Source organism: Myotis yumanensis, unplaced genomic scaffold (genome assembly GCF_028538775.1).
Source record: "Myotis yumanensis isolate MYYU_CA2020_CCGP unplaced genomic scaffold, mMyoYum1.0.hap1 SCAF_8, whole genome shotgun sequence".
In the NCBI taxonomy this organism is placed as follows: domain Eukaryota; kingdom Metazoa; phylum Chordata; class Mammalia; order Chiroptera; family Vespertilionidae; genus Myotis; species Myotis yumanensis.
The window spans coordinates 84,444,189-84,468,032 of NW_027223759.1; the positions used below are offsets into that span (position 1 = coordinate 84,444,189).

Genomic DNA, 23,844 nt, shown 5'->3' on the forward strand with positions numbered 1-23,844 from the left:
GCGACCAGGCTGGCAGGGGGGTTAGTGAGGGGCGACCAAACAACTTAACAGCAGGCTGCATGGGGCAACCAGGCCAGCAGGGGAGGCAGTTGGGGGCGACCAGGCTGGCGGGGGGGTGGGGGGGGGTGAGTAAGGGGCAACGAGGCTGGTGGGGGGGGGGCAGTAAGGGGCAACCAGGCCGGGGGGGGGGGGGCAGTTGGGGGCGACCAGGCCAGCGGGGGGGGGGGGGGGGCAGTTATGGGCAATCAGGCCAGCAGGCAGAGGTGGTTAGGGGTGATCAGGCTGGCAGGTGAGCAGTTAGGACCAGCAGTCCCAGATTGTGAGAGGGATGTCCTAGGATCGGGCCTAATCCGGCAGTCAGATATCCCACAAGGGGTCTCAGATTGCAGAGGGTGCAGGCTGGGTTGAAGGGACCCCCCATCCCCCGTGCATGAATTTTGTGCACTGGGCCTCTAGTCTATATATATAAAGCCTAAGTGACCAAACGGCCAAACAGCCGGTCGACTGGTCGCTATGATGCACACTGGCCACCAGGGGACAGACGCTCAACGCAGGAGCTGCTCCCCTGGTGGTCAGTGTGCTCCCACAGCGGCAGTGCTGTTCAGCTGACCAATGGGCGCCAGACACCAGGCTCACAGCTGGCGAGTGCAGCTGCGCAGTGCAAACCTGTCCTGCCTCCATGGCAGCGCTACTGAATGGCAGCGGCGGCAGGCGCAGGGCGACCAGGATGAGCAGGAGCAGCATAGAGGGAGGACCAGGCTCCTCCCCAGCTGCCTGCCACTTCACGCACTACTATATCCACTGAGGGGTCCCGGATTGCGAGAGGGCACTGGCTGAGGGACCCAACCAGTGCATGAATCCGTGCACCGAGCCTCAGGTGTATAATAGAGGGCTAAAAATTCAAAATATATAAAGAACTCAGACAACTCAACAACAAAAGGAAGCAAACAACCCAATTTAAAAAGTGGGCAGACCCTTGGCTAGTGCTGATCTATGGTTAGAACACTGGTCTGTGCACCAAAGGGGGATGGGTTCAATTCCGGTCACAGGCACGTACCTGGGTTGCAGGTTTGATCCCTGGCCCCATTCTGGGCAGCAACCAATCGATGTGTCTCCACATCGCTGTTTCTCTCTTTCTCTCCCTTCCCCCTCTTTTCCACTCTCTCTGAAAATCAATGGAAAAAATATCCTCCAGTGAGGATAAACAAACAAGCAAGCAAGCAGAGCCCTGGCTGATGTGGCTCAGCTGGCTGAGCATTGTTTCATGCACCCAGAGGTTGGATTCACGGTCAGGGCACATGCCTGGGTTGTACACTCGATCCTCGGTACAGGTGTGCAGGAGACAGCAATTGATGTTTCTCTCTCTCTCTTCCCCTCTCCCTTCCTCTTACTCTAAAAAAAATCAATAAAAACATTTAAAAAATAAAAAGTGAGCTGAGGAGCTAAATAAGTATTTTTCCAAAGAAGACATACAGATGACCAAGAGGCACATGAAAAGATGTTCAACATCACTAATTATTAGAGAAATGCAAACCAAACCACAATGAGATATGACCTCACACTTGTTAGAATAGCTATTATCAAAAAGACAAGAAATAACAGTGTTGGAGAGGAGGTGGAGAAAAGAAAACCCTAGTGCACTGCTGGTGGGATTGTAAATTAGTGCAGCCACTATGGAAAACAGTATAAAGATTCTTCAAAAAGTTAAGAATATAAAACTACCATGTGATCCAGCTATCCCACTTCTGCGTATTTATTCAAAGAATACAAAAACACTAATTCAAAAAGATGTACGTATCCCTTATTCACTGCAGCATTATTTACAATAGCCAAGATACTGAAATAACATAAGTGTCTATCAATGGATGAATGGATAAAGATGTGTAAAGATATGCAATGGAATATTACTCAGCCATAAAAAGTATAAAATATTTCCATTTAAAACAACATGGATATGCCTAACCGGTTTGGCTCAGTGGATAGAGCGTCGGCCTGCGGACTGAAAGGTCCCAGGTTCGATTCCGGTCAAGGGCATGTACCTTGGTTGCGGGCACATCCCCAGTAGGAGGTGTGCAGGAGGCAGCTGATCGGTGTTTCTCTCTCATCGATGTTTCTAGCTCTCTATCCCTCTCCCTTCCTCTCTGTAAAAACTCAATAAAATATATTTAAAATAAATAAATAAATAAATAAAAACATGGATAGCCCTAACCGGTTTGGCTCAGTGGATAGAGCGTCGGCCTGCGGACTGAAAGGTCCCGGGTTCGATTCCGGTCAAGGGCATGTACCTTGGTTGCGCGCACATCCCCAGTAGGAGGTGTGCAGGAGGCAGCTGATCGGTGTTTCTCTCTCATCGATGTTTCTAGCTCTCTATCCCTCTCCCTTCCTCTCTGTAAAAAATCAATAAAATATATTTTTAAAAGAACCAACATGGATAGACATTAAAGGTATACTGCTAGGGGAAATTAAGTCAGAAAGAGAAAGACAAATACTTCAAGCATACCAACATTCACACCATGGGGGTGCAGGAAGAAGAGAGGGAGCAAGAAATTGAAAACCTACTTGAAGAAATAATGACAGAAAACTCCCCTCCCTGGTGAAAGAAATAGACTTACAAGTTCAAGAAGCACAGAGAGTCGTAAACAAGATGAGCCCATAGAGGCCCACACCCAGACACATCATAATTAAAATGTCAAAGGTTAAAGACAAAGAGAGAATCTTTTTTTTTTTTCGCTAAAAGTATTACAAAGGGTATTACATAAGTGTCCTTTTTTCCCCCCCGCCCTTGACAAACCCCTGCCCTCCCTTAGCCCCCAGTGTCTTATGTCCATTAGTTATGCTTATATGGATGCATACAAGTCCTTCGGTTGATCTCTTACTCCCCTCCCTCCTGTCCCCCAACCCTCCCTGGCCTTCCCACTGCAGTTTGACAGTCAGTTTGAGGCAGCTCTGCCTCTGTATCTATTATTGTTCAAAAGTTTGTAATGGTCTTTATTATCCATGAATGAGTGAGATCATGTGGTATTTTTCCTTCATTGACTGGCTTGTTTCACTTAGCATAATGCTCTCCAGCTCCATCCATGCTGTTGCAAATGGTAAGAGTTCCTTCTTTTTTACAGCAGCATAGTATTCCATCGTGTAGATGTACCACTGTTTTCTAATCCATTCATCTACTGATGGACACTTAGGCTGTTTCCAGATCTTAGCTATGGTGAATTGTGCTGCTATGAACATAGGGGTGCATATATCCTTTCTGATTGGTGTTTCTGGTTTCTTGGGATATATTCCTAGAACTGGGATCACAGGGTCAAATGGGAGTTCCATTTCCAATTTTTTGAGGAACCTCCATACTGCCTTCCATAGTGGCTGCACCAGTCGGCATTCCCACCAGCAGTGCACAAGTGTTCCTTTTTCTCCACACCCTCTCCAGCACTTGTCGTTTGTTGATTTGTTGATGATGGCCATTCTGACAGGTGTGAGATGGTACCTCATTGTTGTTTTGATTTGCATCTTTCGGATGATTAGTGACTTTGAGCATGTTTTCATATGTCTCTTGGCTTTCTGAATGTCCTCTTTTGAAAGGTGTCTATTTAGATCCTTTGCCCATTTTTTGATTGGATTGTTTATCTTCTTTTTGTTAAGTTGTATGAGTTCCCTATAAATTTTGGAGATTAAGCCCTTATCAGATATGACGTTGGCAAATATGTTTTCCCACGCAGTGGGTTTTCTTGTTGTTTTGTTGATGGTTTCTTTTGCTGTGCAGAAGCTTTTTATTTTGATGTAGTCCCATTTGTTCATTTTCTCTTTAGTTTCAACTGCCCTAGGAGCTGTATCAGTGAAGAAATTGCTTTGGCATATGTCTGAGATTTTGTTGCCTTTGTATTCTTCTAGAATTTTTATGGTTTCCTGTCGTACATTTAAGTCCTTTATCCATTTTGAGTTTATTCTTGTGTATGGTGTAAGTTGGTGGTCTAGTTTCATTTTCTTGCATATATCTGTCCAATTTTCCCAACACCATTTATTGAAGAGACTATCTTGGCTCCATTGTATGTTCATGCCTCCTTTGTCAAAAATTAATTGAGCATATTGGTTCGGGCTAATTTCTGGACTCTCTATTCTATTCCATTGATCTATATGTCTGTTCTTGTGCCAGTACCAGGCAGTTTTGAGAACAGTGGCTTTGTAATACAGCTTGATATGTGGCATTGAGATCCCACCTACTTTGTTCTTTCTCAGGATCATTGCAGCTATTCGGGGTCTTTTTTTATTCCAGATGAATTTTTGGAGAGTTCGTTCTAGATCTTTGAAGAAGGCCATTGGTATTTTAATGGGAAGTGCGTTGAATTTATAGATTGCTTTGGGTAGTATGGACATTTTAATGATGTTGATTCTACCAATCGAAGAACATGGTATGTTCTTCCATCTCTTTATGTCTTCCTCTATCTCTTTTTTCAACGTCCTGTAGTTTTCTGAGTAGAGGTCTTTTACCTCTTTAGTTAAGTTTATTCCTAGGTATCTTAATTTTTTTGGTGCGATGGTAAATGGGATTGTTTTTATAATCTCTCTTTCTAAAAGTTCACTATTGGTGTATAGAAATGCCTCAGATTTCTTGGGGTTAATTTTGTATCCTGCTACATTGCCAAATTCATGTATTAAGTCTAGTAGTTTTTTGATGGAGTCTCTAGGGTTTTGTATGTATAATATCATGTCGTCTGCAAATAAGGACAGTTTTACTTCCTCTTTTCCAATTTGGATGCCTTTTATTTCTTCTTCTTGTCTAATTGCAATGGCTAATACTTCCAGGACTATGTTGAACAGGAGTGGTGAGAGTGGGCATCCCTGTCTTGTTCCTGTTCTTAGGGGAAATGGTGTTAGTTTTTGTCCATTGAGTATGATGTTGGCTGTGGGCCTGTCATATATGGCTTTTATTATGTTGAGGTATGATCCTTCTATTCCTACCTTGCTGAGAGTTTTTATCAAAAATGGGTGTTGGATTTTGTCGAATGCTTTTTCTGCATCAATTGATATGACCATGTGGTTTTTTTCTTTCAATTTGTTTATGTGATGTATCACGTTTATTGATTTACGGATGTTGTACCATCCTTGCATCCCTGGGATAAATCCTACTTGGTCATGGTGTATGATCCTTCTGATGTACTGCTGGATCCGATTTGCTAAGATTTTGTTGAGGATTTTGGCATCTATGTTCATGAGGGATATTGGCCTGTAATTCTCTTTCATTGTGTTGTCTTTACCTGGTTTTGGTATTAGGGTGATGCTGGCTTCATAGAATGTGCTTGGAAGTGTTCCATCCTCTTGAACTTTTTGTAGTAATCTGAGGAGGATAGGCTTTAGTTCTTCCTTGAAAGTTTGGTAAAACTCCCCTGACAAAGAGAGAATCTTAAATGCAGCAAGAGAAAAGGAGTAAGTTAACTACATGAGAGCTCCCTTAAGTCTGTCAGTTGATTTCCCAACAGAAACTTTGCAGGCCAGAAGGGAGTAGCAAGAAATATTCAAAGTTATGAAAAGCAAGGAACTACAATGATAGCAAAGCTATCATTTAGAATTGACGATCAGATAAAGCACTTCACAGACAAGAAAAAGCTAAAGGAGTTCATCACCACCAAACCAGTATTACATGAAATGTTGAAGGGAGAAAGGAGAAGACAAAGACGAAGACGAAGATGAAGACGAAGATGAAGACGAAGAAAAACTGATTAAAAATATGAACAATAAAATGACAATAAATACATATCAATAACTGAATATAAAAATCAAAATAAATGAACAAGGAATGTAATGAACAAAATAAACTGATGAATAAAATAGAACCAGAGGCATGGAAACATGGAACAGACTGATGAATCTCAGACTGAAGGGGGAAGAGGGTGGGTGGGAAGAGATTAACAAAAAAACTTATATGCATATATACATTACCCATGGACACAAACAATAGGGTGGTGAAGGCCTGGGGTGGGGCAGGATCTGGGTGGAGGAGGGCAAGGGGGTGGGAAAAAGGGGTTAGACATCTCTAATACTCTCAATGATAAAGATTTTAAAAATGAAAATAATATTCAGAAAGGCAAGAAGGAATCTAAAATAACCCCCAAAAGATCATTCATCACAGTGAACACTGTATCTGTGGGTAAATTCACTATGCCACAATGTCAAACCATCCTTCTAGCTCTCAGATGAGAAACACTAGAGCACTTGTGAATCCACTTGTTTTAATGATCCTACTGAAGCAAGGGAGGCCGTAGAGAAGAGCAAGGGGTGCAGTGTTTCAGAGTACAGGCTGTATGGCTAAACTGCTGGGGTGAACTGCAGCTTTGCCTTTGGATAGTCATGTATCTTAGGCAAGTGGTTTTTTTTTCACATATTTTTATTGATTTCAGAGAGGAAGGGAGAGGGAGAGAGAATAGAAACATCAATGATGAGATAGAATCACTGACCGACTGCCTCCTGCATGGTCCCTACTGGGGATTGAGCCTGCAACCCAGGAATGTGCCCTTGACTGGAATGGAACCCGGGACCCTTCAGTCTGCAGGCCGACGCTCTAGCCACTGAGCCAAACAAGCTAGGACTCAGGCAAGTTTCTTAATCTCTCCATTCCTTAGTTTCTTCACCCATAAATGGGGAATAACTCCCTAATGCAGAGGGATGTGTGAGGATAAAATGAGATAACCTAGTTCTTAGCACTGTAGCTAATACATACTAATTTCACAATTACTTCAAAAACTCCTCAGTATGAAATTCCTTGGTCTTTGTATGCACACAATTCATAAAAGGTAAAGATGTGGTACAGCAACCTTTCAGAGCAACACAGCACCCCAATCAAATGACAAGGATGTGTAGGCCTGGGCACACATCCCAGAACTCAAAAACATCTGTACCCCAAAAGTTCCCCTTAGAGCAGCGGTTCTCAACCTGTGGGTCGCCAACCTGTGGGTTGCGAACCCTTTGGGGGTTGAACAACCCTTTCACAGGGGTCGCCTAAGACCATCAGAAAACACATATATAACTACATATTGTTTTTGTGATTAATCACTATCCTTTCATTATGTTCAATTTGTAATGATGAAAATACATCCTGCATATCAGATATTTACATTACGATTCATAATAGTAGCAAAATTACAGTTATGAAGTAGCAACGAAAATAATTTTATGGTTGGGGGTCATCACAACATGAGGAACTGTATTAAAGGGTCGCAGCATTAGGAAGGTTGAGAACCACTACCTTAGAGTCAGTGGAACACACTTCCCACATGCCAGGGTTAAATCATTGCTAACACAGGTGAAAGACGTGAGTGGGCACAGCTGAGCCTCTAGCTGCGATCCGCCCGCTGCTCTAATGGGTAGGCGTTAGGTCCTGGGAAGGACAGAACACAGTGACCCTGGGAAGAACACATCTTCCCGCCACTGTAACAGCTTGAAGCTTACACTTTATGCTTGAGGACTTCAAGAACAACCTATTCTGTCCTGTACCAAGGGCCTCATAGCACTCACTGTATCAACACTGAGACACTGTAACCCATAACACACAGATACTAAAATAAAAATGTAGGATTTGTTTCTATTTCATGAACATGCTTTTGGTGATATCCTTTCGAAAGCGGACACTTGATAGTTGTCAGTATCTTAGTACCAACTCTCAATCTCCCTCTAAAAAGAACACAGCAATAAATATATCTATATACTCCAATAAGCCTAGAGTTACTTTAAGGAATAATTATGTTCTTATGAAATATTTTATCATTACCACCAAGTTGACTAGTCCGTCTTCTCTGTGGGTCTACATAACTTACCTACTCCTTACTCAGGTAATACTGATCATAAAACTACTCAAAATTAGACAGGAAAAAAAATTAAGGGAGGCCCAGCTGATGTTGCTCAGTGGTTAAGCATCAACCCATGAACCAAGAGGTCACAGTATGATTCCCAGTCAGGGCACATGCTTGGGTTGTGGGCTTGATCCCCAGTAGGAGGTGAGCAGGAGGCAGCCTATCAATGATTGTCTTTCATCAGTGATGATTCTATCTCTCTCCCTTTCCCTTCCTCTCTCTGAAATAAAAACATTTTTTAAGTGAGGAAAAAGAGTTTAGAAAATTTACAAAGTCAAGAAGTAAATGTCAAGAATTGACAACATTTAAAAAAGACAGCTATACACACTTACATTGCACATATATGTATAAATCAAGATCTTGGTTTCCTGCCCTAACCGGTTTGGCTCACTGGTTAGAGCGTCAGCCTGCGGACTCAAGGGTCCCAGGTTCGATTCTAGTCAAGGGCATGTACCTTGGTTGCGGGCACATACCCAGTAGGGAGTGTGCAGGAGGCAGCTGATCGATATTTCTCTCTCATCGATGTTTCTAACTCTCTATCCCTCTTCCTTCCTCTCTGTGAAAAAAAAAAAAAAAAAAAAAAAAAAAAAAAGATCTTGGTTTCCCAGTACCATTCTCTGTAATGGGATCAGAGCTCCTCAGAGAAATGGCTGATCCTAGGGCTGGGGCAGGGAAAGAATAAGACAAGTCTAGAACGTCTTACTCTACCAAAAAGTAAGAAAGTGCTCAAAGAATACTGGGGTCATGTTAAAAGGACAGGGAGCCATATTTAAGAAGCTACCATGGGCCAAAACAGGAATAATTAGAGCATCAAAATAAACAATGATAGTAAAAAATTATAATCCCTTCAATAAAGTAAGAATCCATTATTCCACAATTATATAAACAAATGATTAAGTAAATGCTGTGGAGTGAGGCAGAAAGCTCTTCCTTACTGTACAAAAACAACTATTATAGGTATCAGGAATGATGGAATACGAAAAATCACCACTTACCAATCATCATAATAATAATTGATTCAGGCAGGAATCATCAAAGAATTCTAAACTAGTGGATGAAATTTTGAGAAGTAACAGGACGTTCACATACATAGTCTCAGAATATACCTCCATAACTTACTTTTTAATTACAATTAAAATTTGCAGAACAGAAACTGGCAGACACCACCTGAGCCAATCAAAGTTACTGTTGCCAGTAATGGGGCTCATGGACAGCAGAGCCTCCTGGTGACGTCAGCATCACTTCTGTAAGTTCTTTGCCAAAAGGCATAACCTAAATCTAATCATGAGAAAATATCAGAAAAACCTAACTGAGGGACATTCTATAGAATAACTAGCCTGTACTATTCAAACTTGCCAATGTGATAAAATACAATAAAAGACTCCAGATTAAAGAAATGAATTTCAGGTTAAAGGTATTGAATGTAACATGATTTGAATTTTCTTTTGTTACAGAAAGACCTTGTTGGAAAAATTAAAATCTCAGTAAGATCTGTCAATTATGTAATAGCATTTTTTCTAATCAGTTCCTGATTTTCATCACTGTACTGTCATTGTGCAAGAGAATTCCTTGATGTTAGGAAATACTAGTACACACTGATATATTTAGAGATAAAGGGGAATCATGTCAGCCACATACTTCTAAGTGATTCAGAAAGAAAAATCTGGGAGGGGCAGTAAGGAGAGTAAGAGATAAAAGGGGGAAGAAAAAAGGGGTGGAAGAAAACAAATGTGACAATATGTTCACATTTGGAAATCTGTGTAAAGAGCATCCAGAAATTCTTTGTCCTCTTTTTACAACATTGCTGTGCCTGAAATTACGCCAAAGTAAAAAAAAAAAAAAAGTTGCATATAAAGTGATACCTCTATCAAAACTCATGGACCAGCATGCTAAAATCTGTACATTATACCATGTATAAATTACACTTCAGTTAAAATAATTAAAGCTTATTCTAAACTAGAGGCCCGGTGCACAAAAATTTGTGCACTCGGGGGGAGAGGGGATCCCTCAGCCCATCCTGTGCCCTCTCGCAGTCTGGGACCCCTCAGGAGATAATGACCTGCTGGCTTAGGCCTGTTCCTGGGTGGCAGAGGGCAGGCCCAATCCCTAGGTGCAGCCCCTGGTCGGGCTCAGAGCAGGGCCGATTGGGGAGTTGGGGCGCCGCCCCCTGTCATGCACAGAGCAGGGCGGATGGGGAGGTTGTGATGCCACCCCTAGTCACACTCAGGGTAGGGCCGATTGGGGGGTTGGGGCACCGCCCGCTGTCACACTCAAGGCAGGGTCGATAGGGAAGTTGCGGCGCCACCCCCTGCCACGCACAGAGCAGGGCCGATCAGGGGGTTGGGGCGCTGCCCCCTGCACGCACAGAGCAGGGCCGATCAGGGGGTTGGGGCGCTGCCCCCTGTCACACACAGAGCAGGGCCCATCAGGGGTTTGGGGAGCTCCCCCTTGTCATGCACAGAGCAGGGTCAATCAGGGGTTTTGGGAGCTCCCCCCTGCCATGCACAGAGCAGGGCCGATCAGGGGGTTGGGGCGCTGCCCCCTGCACGCACAGAGCAGGGCCGATCAGGGGGTTGGGGCGCTGCCCCCTGTCACACACAGAGCAGGGCCCATCAGGGGTTTGGGGAGCTCCCCCTTGTCATGCACAGAGCAGGGTCAATCAGGGGTTTTGGGAGCTCCCCCCTGTCATGCACAGAGCAGGGCTGATCAGGGGGTTGGGGAGCTGCCCCCTGTCACACACAGAGCAGGGCCAATCAGGGGGTTGAGGAGCTCCTCCCTGTCACGCACAGAGTAGGGCCAATAGGGGAGCTGGGGCACCACCCCCTGTCACATACAGAGCAGGGCCCGTGGGGGGAGGAGGGGTAGTTGAGGCGCCACACCCTGTCACACTCAGGGCAGGGCCGATGGGGAGGTATGGCTCTACCCCGTCTCACATAGAGCAGGGCCCGTGGGGGGGTTGGGGTGCCGCCACTGTCACACACCGAGCTGCAGGGCAATCAGGGGGTTGGGGTGCCGCCACTGTCACACACAGAGCCGCAGGGCAATCAGGGTTGGGGCGCCGCCCTCTATCACCCACAGAGCCGCAGGGCTGATCAGGGGGTTGGGGCGCTGCCCCCTGTCACACACAGAGCCGCAGGGCAATCAGGGTGTTTGGGCGTTGCCCCCTGTCACGCTGATCCCGGTGCCGGGAGGCCTCGAGGCTCCGCTGATCCCGCCCGGCAGGGTCACAGATCCGGGTCCCAGACCGCAGACAGCCTTGCCTGCTGCCGCCTGCCTTCAGTATGCAAATTAGCCGCCATCTTGTTGCTTCAGGGTGGGGGTCCCCACTGGGGTGCCTGGCCAGTCTGGGTGAGGGGCTGAGGGCCGTTTTCAGGCTGGCGGGCAACTGAAGCTCCAAACCTCTCCTTTTTTTCTTTTTTTTTTTATTCTGGCATTTATTTACCTTCTATGGCTGTCACTGGAGCTGAGAGCCGGCTCTCTCTCTGAGGCTCGGCTGAAAGCAGGTTTCTGGCCTTTGTTTTCTGTATTCGAAACAATGTTGCGACTCCAGCTCTGAGATCCCGGCTGACTGACAGGAGCTTTCTGGAGTTTTGTTTATCTTCTATAAATGTTACTATGTTTCCAACTGAAGCTCAGAGGCCGGTGGGGAACGTTGGAGTCCACAGCAAGCAAGCCTCCTGTTAGCTTCCAGCTGCCTGGCTGCCGGCCGCCATCTTGGCTGACAGTTAATTTGCATAAGGATACGCTGATTAGCCAATGGGAAGGGTAGCGGTCGTACGCCAATTACCATGTTTCTCTTTTATTAGTGTAGATAATTAATCAAATACTGATGACTGGAAAACTTCAACAATTAAAAACAGAAGTTAGAAACCCATCAAGGGCCTATCAAAATGGAGACGAACTTCATGTCCGCTGTTTTGGAGCGTGCAATGACAAACTAGCACCAGCTAGTCTGGTCACTTCCGTGACCACAGGACCCACGGCTCTCACGACCTCCTGGCTGTGGAATCAGGCCCGCCACCTTCCACCAGCTCCCCAGGAGGCCCTCTGTGCACTCAGCTCATAGTAACAACAACCTCTCATATTATTGTTTAATGTATTTTCATCCTAAATTAGCTTCACACACTTCCTTACTAATCAACCCCTAAATACAGAAGCCCATCACAAGCAAACCTGGACCTTAAATGTTTTTAATTTTAAGAGAGAGAGAGAGAGAGAGAGAGAGAGAGAGAGAGAGAGAGAACCATATATGCCTGGCCAGCACCTGGCTTCTCACCTACATTAATACCTTTCAAAGTATTTTTTAAAAGATTATTATCAGTGTAATAGTCAACTATTTTCTTTCAAAATACTAATAAAACAAAATGACTAAGGTGTCTCATACCTTGCTTCAGAAATACTATAAATTCCTTTACAGTCTGGTCGAAATTAACTCCGTGATATACCACAGGTTTGAAGTTCCGATGCTCAAAGGATCGAATGAGGCGAACTGTGATGGTCACTTCTTTGGAAGCCATGTGAAAAAACTCCTGTGGCAAGAGACACAAGAACAGTCTAAATAACACCAACTCAAAGTTATGGCCTGCATTTCTGCCATCAGCTCTCTGGCACCCAGACCATCCCTCCCATACTGTCTGGCACAGCCCCCACACCAACGCTGCTTCTCGGGCACCCACGAGAGTCCCAAGGTTACTCCCACCTACGCGCTGTCACCTGAAGGGCCTCGTCACAGTTGCTGAAAGTCTGACTGGCAGAAAACTGATGGCACAGAAGATGAACACAAGTGACATGGGGGGCGGGGGAGACTCGGGTTCATGTATGGGGACAAGCAGATACCTGGCATACACACAGCTGCCTTGGATTTGCTATGCCAGGGGTCTCCTCACTTGGCCCTGAGATGAAGTATGTTTATAACAGTTCAACTATCAGCAGACCACATCTTAATCTCATAAATGCTGCCAGGTTTCAGTGTTGATTTAATTATATGCCACAGTATCAACGACCTCTCATATTACTGTTTAATGTTTTTATTTCATCCTAAAACCATGTACTAGGGCCATGTGCCAGGTGTTAATGTTATTGCATTTTATTCTATCACCAAGTCATAAATTATTACACTCATTTTAAGGATGAGAAAACAGACTCAGACAGATTTTACAAATTGCCCAAAGTCATAAAGTTTAAACAAAAAGCCAGGATTCAAGCACCAATTTAATTCCAAAGTCAGGGTCTCTCAAATATACTACCAGAAAATCACCAGAATTATTTCCTCCAAAAAAATCTGCAAAGTTGCCAATGATTTAATGATATAATTACAGTGCATTTCTAATTAGTAGTAACCACTTCATGCTACTTTCAACTTTATATACAACTTTCAGCCATAATATACAAGTGCTAAGAAAAAATACCTGTAGAACCTAAGAAATGATGTCCAATCTCACTAGTAATCAGGGGAATTAAAGATAACAATGAGATATATCACTCATCAAACTGACATAAAGTCTGACAATCCTAGTGTCAGCAAGGGTGCAGAACAATGACAATTTAATCAGTGAAGGAGCACAAGTGGTTGCTACTTTAGGAGATGGTTGGCAATACTTAGTACAGCTGAAGATACACTTACCTTTCAATCTAGCGATTTCATTTGCAGGTAGTACGCCACCTATGTGCACAGGGAGAACTGTAAAAGAACATTCATAGTAACATTATTTGTTAATTATAAAAACTGGAAACAAATGTCCATCAAGAGAAGAACAGATAAGTAAATCATGGATCGTATAGGCAATAAAAATGAATGGACTAGAACTATATACCTCAACATAGGTGAACCTCAAAAATATTATGAATGAAAAAATGGTAGTCAAAGAATCAGAGTATACTACCATTTATACAGTTAAAAAACATAGCTGCTGTTATGTGGAAAAGGAGGTAATTACTGTATTTTTGCATGTATAAGACGCTATTTTTTTCTAAAATCTTTAGACTGAAAATCGAGCAATGTCTTATACATGAAGTCAGCAGAGGAGGGAGCCGCGCAGGTGCATAGCTGCCCATACCTTGTCAAATAGGCTTCCTCCAATCACAAGCCTTATTGTTACTGATGTCAGCTGATGCTGTAATTGGAGGTGGAGGTGGAAAGTGTGCAGATACAACAGGGACTGGAGCATTCAGAGCCCATAAAAATGTCAAAAAATAGAAAGATAAATACCGGTAAGCGATTGTCTTACTCTGCAAAATTCAAACTGAATGTAATCAGCTATGCAAAAGAGTATGGAAATAGAGCTGCAGAGAGACAATTTGGACTTCCTTCCACTGAGTGTGTGATCAGACAGGAGAAAACAGGAAGAACAACTCCTTAAGATGCCAAAAAAGAAGGCCTTAAGTGGAAAACCAGCAAAATGGGCAAACTTGGAGCAGAGGCTTAAGACTTGGATTACGGAGCAGCGCCAGAGTGGCTTATGTGTGTCAACCACGCTTATTCAACGTCAGGTAAGAATGTTTGCAAGCAAAATGAACATTGTTGATTTTACAGGAAAGGCAAAATGGTGCTTCCGTTTCATGAGAGAAGGGTTGGCCATGAGAACACGAAGAAAGTTAGCTCAGAAAATGCCACCAGTTTATGAGGATGATCTGACATATATGGACAGTGACTCAGAAGACAGCAGTGATACAATAGAAGTTGAAGAAATTGATATGTCTGGAACTAATAGTGATGAAGAAGAGAGCAGTGATGCAACAGAGGCTGAATAAAGTGATATGCTGCATAATATCATAGTACTGGTATGTGAACATTATCTGCGGTAATTACTAAATAAAAATGTGTTCTGTTTTATGTTTAAAATATTGACTTCTTAATTTTGGGTTGGAAAAGTGGGGGGCATCTTATACATGGGGGTGTCTTATACACAGAAAAATACGGTAGTTGTCATCCCTGAGGCAGAGGAAGGGTTATACAATTAGAACACATGCACTTTGATTATGTTGCTAGCCATTTATGTCCTGAGTGGGACTTAGGTATATGGATAGTATGTTATACTTTATGCCTTTTAGCATATCTGGAATGTTTCACAATAGACAGCAACAAGCCACACTAATTTGGCCTACAAAAGTCTCTCTGAATCATAGAATCCTTATACGAATATTTTATTGGATTTGAAAGTATAGCATATTATATATAGAAATCAAAATTCAAGCAGTTTTAATACATAAAATAAATTGTAATTACAATTAGCATACTATTTATAATTAAACTAGAGGCCCGGTGCACAAAAATTTGTGCACTCGGGGGGCGGGGGGGTTCCCCAGCCCGGCCTGTGCCCTCTCGCAGTCTGGGACCCCTCAGGAGATAACGACCTGCTAGCTTAGGCCTGCTCCCGGGTGGCAGAGGGCAGGCCCAATCCCTAGGTGCAGCCCCTGGTCAGGCTCAGAGCAGGGCTGATTGGGGAGTTGGGGCACCGCCCCCTGTCATGCACAGAGCAGGGCGGATCAGGGGGCTGGGGCGCTGCACCCTGTCACACTCAGGGCAGGGCCAATGGGGAGGTTATGGCTCTACCCTGTCACACACAGAGCAAGGCCCGTGGAGGGGGTTTGGGGCGCCACCCTGTATCACCCACAGAGCAGGGACAATCAGGGGGTTGGTGTGCTGCACCCTGTCAAACACAGAGCTGCAGGGCGATCAGGGGGTTGGGGAGCTCCCCCCTATCAGGCACAGAGCAGGGCTGATCAGGGGGTTGGGGCGCCTTCCCCTGTCACGAACAGAGCAGGGCGGATAGGGAGGTTGTGGCCCCACCCCCTGTCACACCCAGAGTAGGGCCCGTGGGGGAGGGGGGTTGGGGCGCCGCACCCTGTCACACACAGAGCCGCAGGGCGATCAAGGGGTTGGGGAGCTCCCCTCTATCAGGCACAGAGCAGGGCTGATCAGGGGGTTGGGGCATCTTCCCCTGTGACGAACAGAGCAGGGCTGATAGGGAGGTTGTGGCCCTGCCCCCTGTCACACACAGAGCCGCAGGGCAATCAGGGGGTTTGGGCGCTGCCCCCTATCACGCTGATCCCGGTGCCGGGAGCCTCACTGCTCCGCTGATCCCAGTGTCGGGAGGCATATTACCCTTTTACTATATAGAATAGAGGCCTGGTGCAAGGGTGGGGGGCGGCTGGTTTGCCCTGAAGGGTGTCCTGGATCAGGGTGGGGGTCCCCACTGGAGTGCCTGGCCAGCCTGGATGAGGGGATGATGGCTGTTTGCATCTGGTCACACCCCCTTCAGGGTGGGGGTCCCCACTGGAGGGGCTGAGAGCCGTTTTCAGTGTGGCGGTGACTGAAGCTCCCAACTGCTCCTTTTTTTCTTTTTCTTTTTCTTTTTTTTCTATTCTGGGCCAGCTTTAGCTCTGAGGCCTTGCTGCTGAAAGCAGGTTTCTGGCCTTTACCTTCTGTATTTGATACAATGTTGCGGTCCGGCTGGCTGAAGCCCAGCTGACTGAAAGCCAGTTTCTAGGGTTTTGTTTAGCTTCTATATTTGCAACATAGTTGCTTAGAGTTGCAGCTGAGAGGCCGGCAAGTCAGGCGGGGAACGTTGGAGTCCGCAGTCACTGGAGCAAGCAAGCCTCCCTGTTCGCTTCAGTCCATGGCTGCCAGCCGCCATCTTGGCTGACAGTTAATTTGCATAAGGATATGCTGATTAGCCAATGGGAAGGGTAGCAGTCGTACAGTAATTACCATGTTTCTCTTTTATTAGTGTAGATGAATGGTTCCTAAGGGACTAGAAATAATATTTTCCCTCTAAAATAAGGTTTCACTTTATAATCTTTAATGAGTTTAAATTAACAAATCTTTTGATAATCCCAATACTAGCTACTATACTGTTTTATTTTATACATATATAATTTTATTGATTTCAGAGAGGAAGGGAGACAGAAACATCAATGATGAGAGAGAATCATTGATCAGCTGCCTCCTGCATGCCCACACTGGGGATCGAACCCGCAACCCAGGCATGTGCCCTGACTGGGAATTGAACCGTGACCTCCTGGTTCATAGGTCAATGCTCAACCACTGAGCTATGTCAGCCAGGCTATGCTATTTGTTTTAAATCTAATTTACAATGCTCCCCAAAATTCTGATCCTAGAATCTACCACATAATAGCAGTTCGGCTAACATCTACAAAGTTATAATTTAAAATAGACTGAGGTATTTAATAAAGAATACCTCTTGAGAGAGGGATATTATAAAAGACTTCTGTATTTCAGAAGCAGTGTTAACAGGTTTTTAAGAATTATGACTTCTTCCCCCTCTCACCTACCCGCCCCCTCCAACAATAAGGATGCCCTCCAAAACACACCCACACACATGCCCACACAAAGTGGGAAGGCCTAGAACACAGTCCCAGTCCCCAATGAGGTTAGAGCTAGACAGATGTAGCTTAAATATAGTCTACCTCTTAGCCTCAACACACACTCGGATCACACATAGTAGGATCTCAATAAAAACCAGCTGCTTTTATTGTTATTCTACTTATGATAAAACTAGAGGCCCGGTGCACAAAAATTTGGGCACTGGTGGGGGGGGTCCCCTCAGCCCGACCTGTGCCCTCTCACAGTCTGGGACCCCTCAGGAGATAACCACCTGCTGGCTTAGGCCCGCTCCCCAGGTGGCAGATGGCAGGCCCGATCCCGTGGTGCCTGCTCTGCCTCCCTGGGTCGCAGATGGCAGGCCCAGATCCCGCGTTGGGTCGCAGATGGCAGGCCCAGGTGGCGGTGGGGCAGGCGGCAGCTCGCGATGTCCCGCCCCGCCGCCCCGGGTCACACACGGGAGGCCCGGATGGCAGTGGGTGGCGACTCGCACTATGCCGCCCCACCTGCAGTATGCAAATTTAATGGCCATCTTTGTTGGGTTAATTTGCATACTCTTCTGATTGACTGATGGGTGTTGTAAAGGTACGGTCAATTAGCATCTTTGTCTTTTATTAGTGTAGATAGGTTTGGGTATAAAGACATCTCTTATAGGCAGCAGATAAAGACACTAGATTCCCAGGTACAATGAAACAAATCATGTAAATGATCTAACAGAGGAAGCCAGATAGGCTGGCATACACATGCCTTATGAAACTGATTTATAATTGCAGGGTGTGTGTTTTTTTCCACTTAACACATTGTATGCGGGAAACGTATTTATACGTTTTACGTTGACTGTAAGTAGTAGAGCCACCTGTTACTACCCGCATACAATGTGTTAATATAAAGCTGCCCAAATGTTGTACTTAAATAGTTGAGGCTTTCAACTAAAACTCTTCATTTGTGTTAATATCTAATTTTGGTCAACACTGTACTGTCATCTTCATAAAAAATCTGTTGTTATATATACTCAGTAACTAAACAATAATAGATATTATCAGAAGGAAAGAAAGTATCTATTTTGCCTTAAGGATTATGGGAAATGCTGCTGGTGAGCTGAGGGAGGCAGATGTATTAAACAGGTAGCTTATAAAGCTAATACTACAGATTATAAAGTGACATTTTCCCGTTAGCTTGCCTTACATAAAAAAAAAAAAAAAGTGATTCTAAAGAAGTTTAAAAACAATTCTTTAAATGAAGGGACAGAGAAACCAAAAACAATAAACTTAGAGATAAGTTAATAAAAAATAGTCAAGCACATAAAAAAGATTTGGATAAATAAAAGAATAGACCATGTTCCTAACTATGAAGTCTCAGAATTGTAAGAAATAAATTCTCTATAAATTGAATAATACCCCACTCAAAATACACAAGAGTGGTTTGGGGAACTTATCACAAATATTTCTAAAATCCATCTGGAAGAATACATTTATTTTATTTTTTAATTAACAATTATTTTCAATTACACTTCACATTCAATATTATATTCGTTTCAAGTGTACAGCATAGTGGTTAGACATTTATGTAATTTATGAAGTTATCTCCCATAAGTCTGGCACCATACATAGTTACTATAATATTATTGACTATATTCCCTATGCTGTATTTTACATCCCTATGACTGCTTTTGTAACTGGCAATTTATATATCTTAATCTTCTTTTTCAAGGAAGAATACATTTGTGAACTTAGTGAGCAAAGTCATAAAAGAAAAAAGAGACCAGCAGCACCAGTTATTAGTATACCCTGTAAAGTAATAGTTAAACATAATAGTAATACATAAGAAAGCTTGTGTGATTTTCACACATCTACAAAATCAAGTAACAAAAATTGTAAAGGATAATTAAGGTATAGTAATTTAAGCTGTGATACTGAAACAGAACTAAGCTGACAAATCAATGAAACATAACGGAAAACTCAAAAATAGGTATAAGATTAAAAAATTTAGCTCAGCTGTGGCTGGTTTGGGAGCGTGCAGGAGGCAACCAACCAATATGTCTCTCTCACATTGACGTTTCTCTCTGTCTCTCCCTCTCTCTTCCACTTTCTCTAAAAATCAATGGAAAAATATCCTTGGGTGAGTATTAAATACAACAAAACTCAATTTGTCGCTCTGGAACCTAACAGGGCACTTATTTGTTTTACTGAAAATGACTTTCCAAAATGGGAGGGGCGCACTGAGATGAGAAAATAATCAAATGTTTTATGCCTTCCTTATACGGACTGTATCTCAAGGTTATCAAGTAGTTGATGAAGAAAAGTCCTTTATAGAAGAACTGCAGTTAAAAAGCACTGAAAGAATGATACAATTTAAAAATCATTATTTTCATACCTATCAGAATGGCTAAAATTAAGCTATTTCCCGGTATACCTATATTTGCACTTTTCTAATGTGTTCTACATCAACAAAAAGTTATTTCCATCTCTTTTAAAAAGAGATAACTGAACAAAAGAATACAGAACTTATCAAATACTGTAAAAAATAGAGAGGCTTAGAAACTCCTTTATACAACTGATACTCATTGAGGGAAACCAAAAAGTCCTCAGCCGTCAGAGGCCCCAGAAGCAGGTCACGTGCCCAGAACAAGCCTCACCTTGTCTAAGATGGCACAAAGGCCACTACGCGCAGCCCCTCCCTGCCTCTCTGATGGTATCTGCCACCTTTCTCCTATCACTCCAGAGGGATGACATGACAGCCTGCGGCTTCCCACACACCATGCTGTTTCCAGGCCTCTGCCACGTGGTTCCACCCCCAGCCTTTCTCCAAACTCCCTCTGCCCCTGGCCTCTCCACTTTACCACAGGCATCCTTCAAAACAGCCCAGCCCATCTGCTCCAAGACACCTTTGCAGGAGCTCTCCTTACCCCCACCCTATCCCACTCCCCATCTGCCCACAGCACATGATCAGAACGCTTGCGAGCTCCTTGAGGGAAAGTGCAGTGTGGCTCCTTTTGTGTACCCCGAAACGTGTGTGGCATGAGGCAAGGTCTGGAGAACTGAAGAGCCGTGAAGGGTTGAGGAAAGCCCAATTTCCTCCTTTCCTAAGGACACACTGACATGTCTGTCGTGCATGACAGGGTCTATGAGCTTTTTCCAGGGCCATGAAATGTCTGAGATGGGGTGGGGGGTACCTTATTGCTCCAGAATATGAAAAATTTTAATTAACATTTAATTAAATATATAACATTTCAACAGCAATTCAACTCTATTCATAATTATATATATTAGATTTAATATATAGTATCGGTACATTTTATATGATTTAGGGTGGGGATTTGAAAAGGAACAGTGCCTAGGGCTTACAAAGGTCTTTAAACCTCTCTGCCTAAAAAACCTGTTCTGGCTGGTACCTTACCAAGCTGGTTTAAGATGAAAGATAAGTCATATCCAAACCAAAGCAGACAGAACCAAGTCATATTAAAACCAGAGAAGCAAACCAAACCATGTAGGAACCCCTCATCTGGAGCTCCCAGGTCCCTAACAGGTACCCACTGCACCATCAGAGCCAAGAATGGCGCGGCCCAGCACCCTCTCCTCCTGGGCCAGAATTTCCTGGGTCTGTAGGAGCTGGTTTTTACGGCCTAGGCTCCAATGGGTCAACAGGGAAGGTGCAAACTCCAGGAAAGCCAAGACAAGCTGCATGCCAGGTTCCCCAGCAGCCCAACTGCTGCCATTCCAAGCTGGTTCTTCCCCCTGGGGCAAGTTCCCAGGGGAAGAGCCAGCTGTAAATCAGGTGAAAAATAGGTACCGTGCAGTACAGAAAGCTGAGAGCACAGCGCAGAGCATGCAGACTCACAAAACACTTGATTACTGACTTTAGGTTGAACTCTATCAGCTAAAGAAAAGTACTACCACCGGTTCTGGGTAGTCACAGTGGAGACCGTCTATATAAAGTGGTCCCCACCACTGAGTTAATGAGGACTGACTCTGCTCCTGAGGACTTGCAGGCCTAGGTTCTCACAATGCTGTCAACACTGATCAGTACCTTATTTTATGTGTGTTTCTGAATAAAGGCACCCATTTAACACGTATTGTTAAACATAGAACTCAAAGCCAGTAGCATTTTAAGTCAAGTCTCACCAAAGCTTATCTAATACATTTTCCTTGTGAGGCCCACACAGCCCTCGTGCATTTAAAAACACTAAACAGCACGTCAGCATTGCAGCAGTACGCTTGGGGGCTCTTTTAAAACAGCCAAATCGCCAGCAGAAAGCACAACAATGTGAAACCATGGCACTGGACAGAGCACGGCCCGGACACTTGTTTACAGTGTGAGCGCTGGAAAGAGGCAGCAATCGTCTTGTCTGACCTCAGCTGGAAGCGTGAACTTCCTTGATGCAAATTCTGCACCGCTCTGCACATGTCCGCTCTGCACATGTCCGCTCTGCACATGTCCGCTCTGCACATGTCCGCTCTGCACATGTCCGGGAGTGACCAGGAAAGTGCCCTAAATATTGCCTTTGGAATTACAATTTTAGTGAGTAGGCAAATTTACAAACACAGAAATTGCAAATACAGAGGATTGACTATAATTCTCACCCGCCAAAAAAAGTCTTTTCTTTTTGGTTAACCCCAAGGATATTTTTTTTCAATTGATTTTTAGAGAGTAGAAGGGAGGGAGGGGGGAGAGAGAGAGAAACATCAATGTGAGAGAGACACATCAATGGGTTGCCTCTTGCACACACCCCCACCCAGGCCAGAATCAGGCCTATAACCCAGGGACGTGCCTTTTGACCGGGAATCAAACCCAGACCCTTCGGTCTGTGGGCTGATGATCTAACCACTGAGCAACCGGCCAGAGCGCTTCCAGTACTTTTTAAGAAAAGATGCTTTTGACCTTTTTGTAAGAGAATGGAATTCAAACTTGTGGAGAACTACAGTGTTTGGACAGGATCAAGTCTCGGACTGACTTTTGGCAAAGCCACACGCAAGTCCCAGTTTGGAAGTCAAAGCCCTCCCAGCACAATTATAGCCAAAAGGCTATGGTTGTAAGCTTGACCTTAGACAGACCCTGCATTCCTAGGTAGCTAAGGGATGTGGGCGGGGGGGGGGGTAGTGCAGCAAGTGCTGCCTAAACAAAGCTTAATAGAGAGCAGAGAATGGCAATAACAGGAAAAAAGCAGATTTGAAATTCACAAGAACATTGTAAACATCTTGCCCTTGTTTTGCTTTGTGTGATCTGACTATAAAATAAAGCTTCGGAGTATAGGTGGTGGCATTGTCTCTCCATCCGAGAACAGTGTCCCAACTAGCCCTAACTAACTATTCTCTTGTCTGTTTTCTTTAATCCTTCACCGCCCTCCTCAGGTTCACCACTGGCCGTGCTCAGTTCAAAACTGAGCCAAATACTAGCAGCCTTCCGTGCAGAAAAGCGCTCCACAGCGGCAGTTAGCCTGGAGAAGTTGTACACCCCCAGCAGGAGAATGCGCGGCCTGCCTTTGGAGGCGGCAGACATGCAAGAAATGTGCACAAGACTTGAATTTTAAGACTCCTAGAGTGAATCATTTTAATAAAAATATTTTGTAAAGTCATATTTACTTCCTAAATTTAAGGATATCAAGTTTTCTTTAAAGCTTGTCTTGACTATATGAAAAAAGTACAACTTTCCAAAAAGTAATGTTCTAACTGTATACAAAAAATACATATTTATATATTGATCACACGAAATGCTTATTTTCCTCTAGGGTTAGAAATTAGTATTACAGGACAAAGGTTCCATTCACCTTTCTTTTGAAACAAATCAATAAATAGAGGCTAAGAAATACAATTGATCTTTTATGTGAGAAAACTCAACAGGCAAAAATGATCGGGTATAAAAGTAGGGAAAAGAAGAGTTCTATTGAGATGAAAATCACTGAATATGCAAATGATTCTAAAATTGCACCTTAATGATTTTGAGTAAATTTTCCTATGTACTACTTAATATCCAAATATGTCATTTTGCCAAAAATTTAAAAAATTTAAAAGTTGTTTAAGGCCAGAGGAAAAGGGGGAAAAACCTACATTCATTACTCTACTTAAAAATACTGAGCACCTAGTATACTGCTAAGTGAATGATAAAAGTTCCCCTTTTAAAGATAACTTATCCTAATCAAATAAATAACTATAAAATTTCAATTTAACTGAACTTCTTAAAAATGACAAATTATAATCATCACATTTAACACTAAAAATGCAATGTTAATTTCATTTTAATCTATTCTAGCCTACTTCAAAAGCGTAATTTTTTAATGATTAGATGGGAATAAAAAAATGTTATAAAAATAGATCTCAGGAACAATAAAATACCAAAAGCTGGCCATTTCAATAAAAAGAAAAGTTAACAGGAACTTGCTTTAAGTTTTTTCAAAAGTGTAATCTATAATAATAAAAGCATAATATGCTAATTAGACTAGACGTCCTCCAGGACAAAGCCGGCGGCCGGAGGAAAGCCCGGGTCCCAGATGCCAGAGGGAAGCCGGTGCCCGCAGCCAGGGGAAGGAAGGCCTACTCTTGCACGAATTTCATGAATCAGGCCTCTAGTTTTTAAAATATGAAACTAGCCCAGCTAGTGTAGCTCAGTGGTTGAGAGACAACCTATGAACCAGGAGGTCACAGTTCGATTCCCAGTGGTGGGTAT

At 43.7% G+C, this 23,844-nt stretch overlaps 1 protein-coding gene across 3 annotated transcripts in view; it reads right to left on the minus strand.

The window, feature by feature from the left end:
* Positions 1-23,844, minus strand: part of CUNH2orf76 (chromosome unknown C2orf76 homolog) — a 76,518-nt gene that overhangs the window by 31,007 nt on the left and 21,667 nt on the right. For all 3 annotated transcript variants that reach the window (XM_070423128.1, XM_070423126.1, XM_070423127.1), the window contains 2 exons: positions 13,465-13,521; positions 12,226-12,370 (listed from right to left, as the gene is read on the minus strand). In XM_070423128.1, the coding sequence (XP_070279229.1) occupies positions 12,226-12,358 (133 nt within the window). In that variant the 5' untranslated portion in view covers positions 12,359-12,370; positions 13,465-13,521. The remainder of the gene's footprint in view (positions 1-12,225; positions 12,371-13,464; positions 13,522-23,844) is intronic.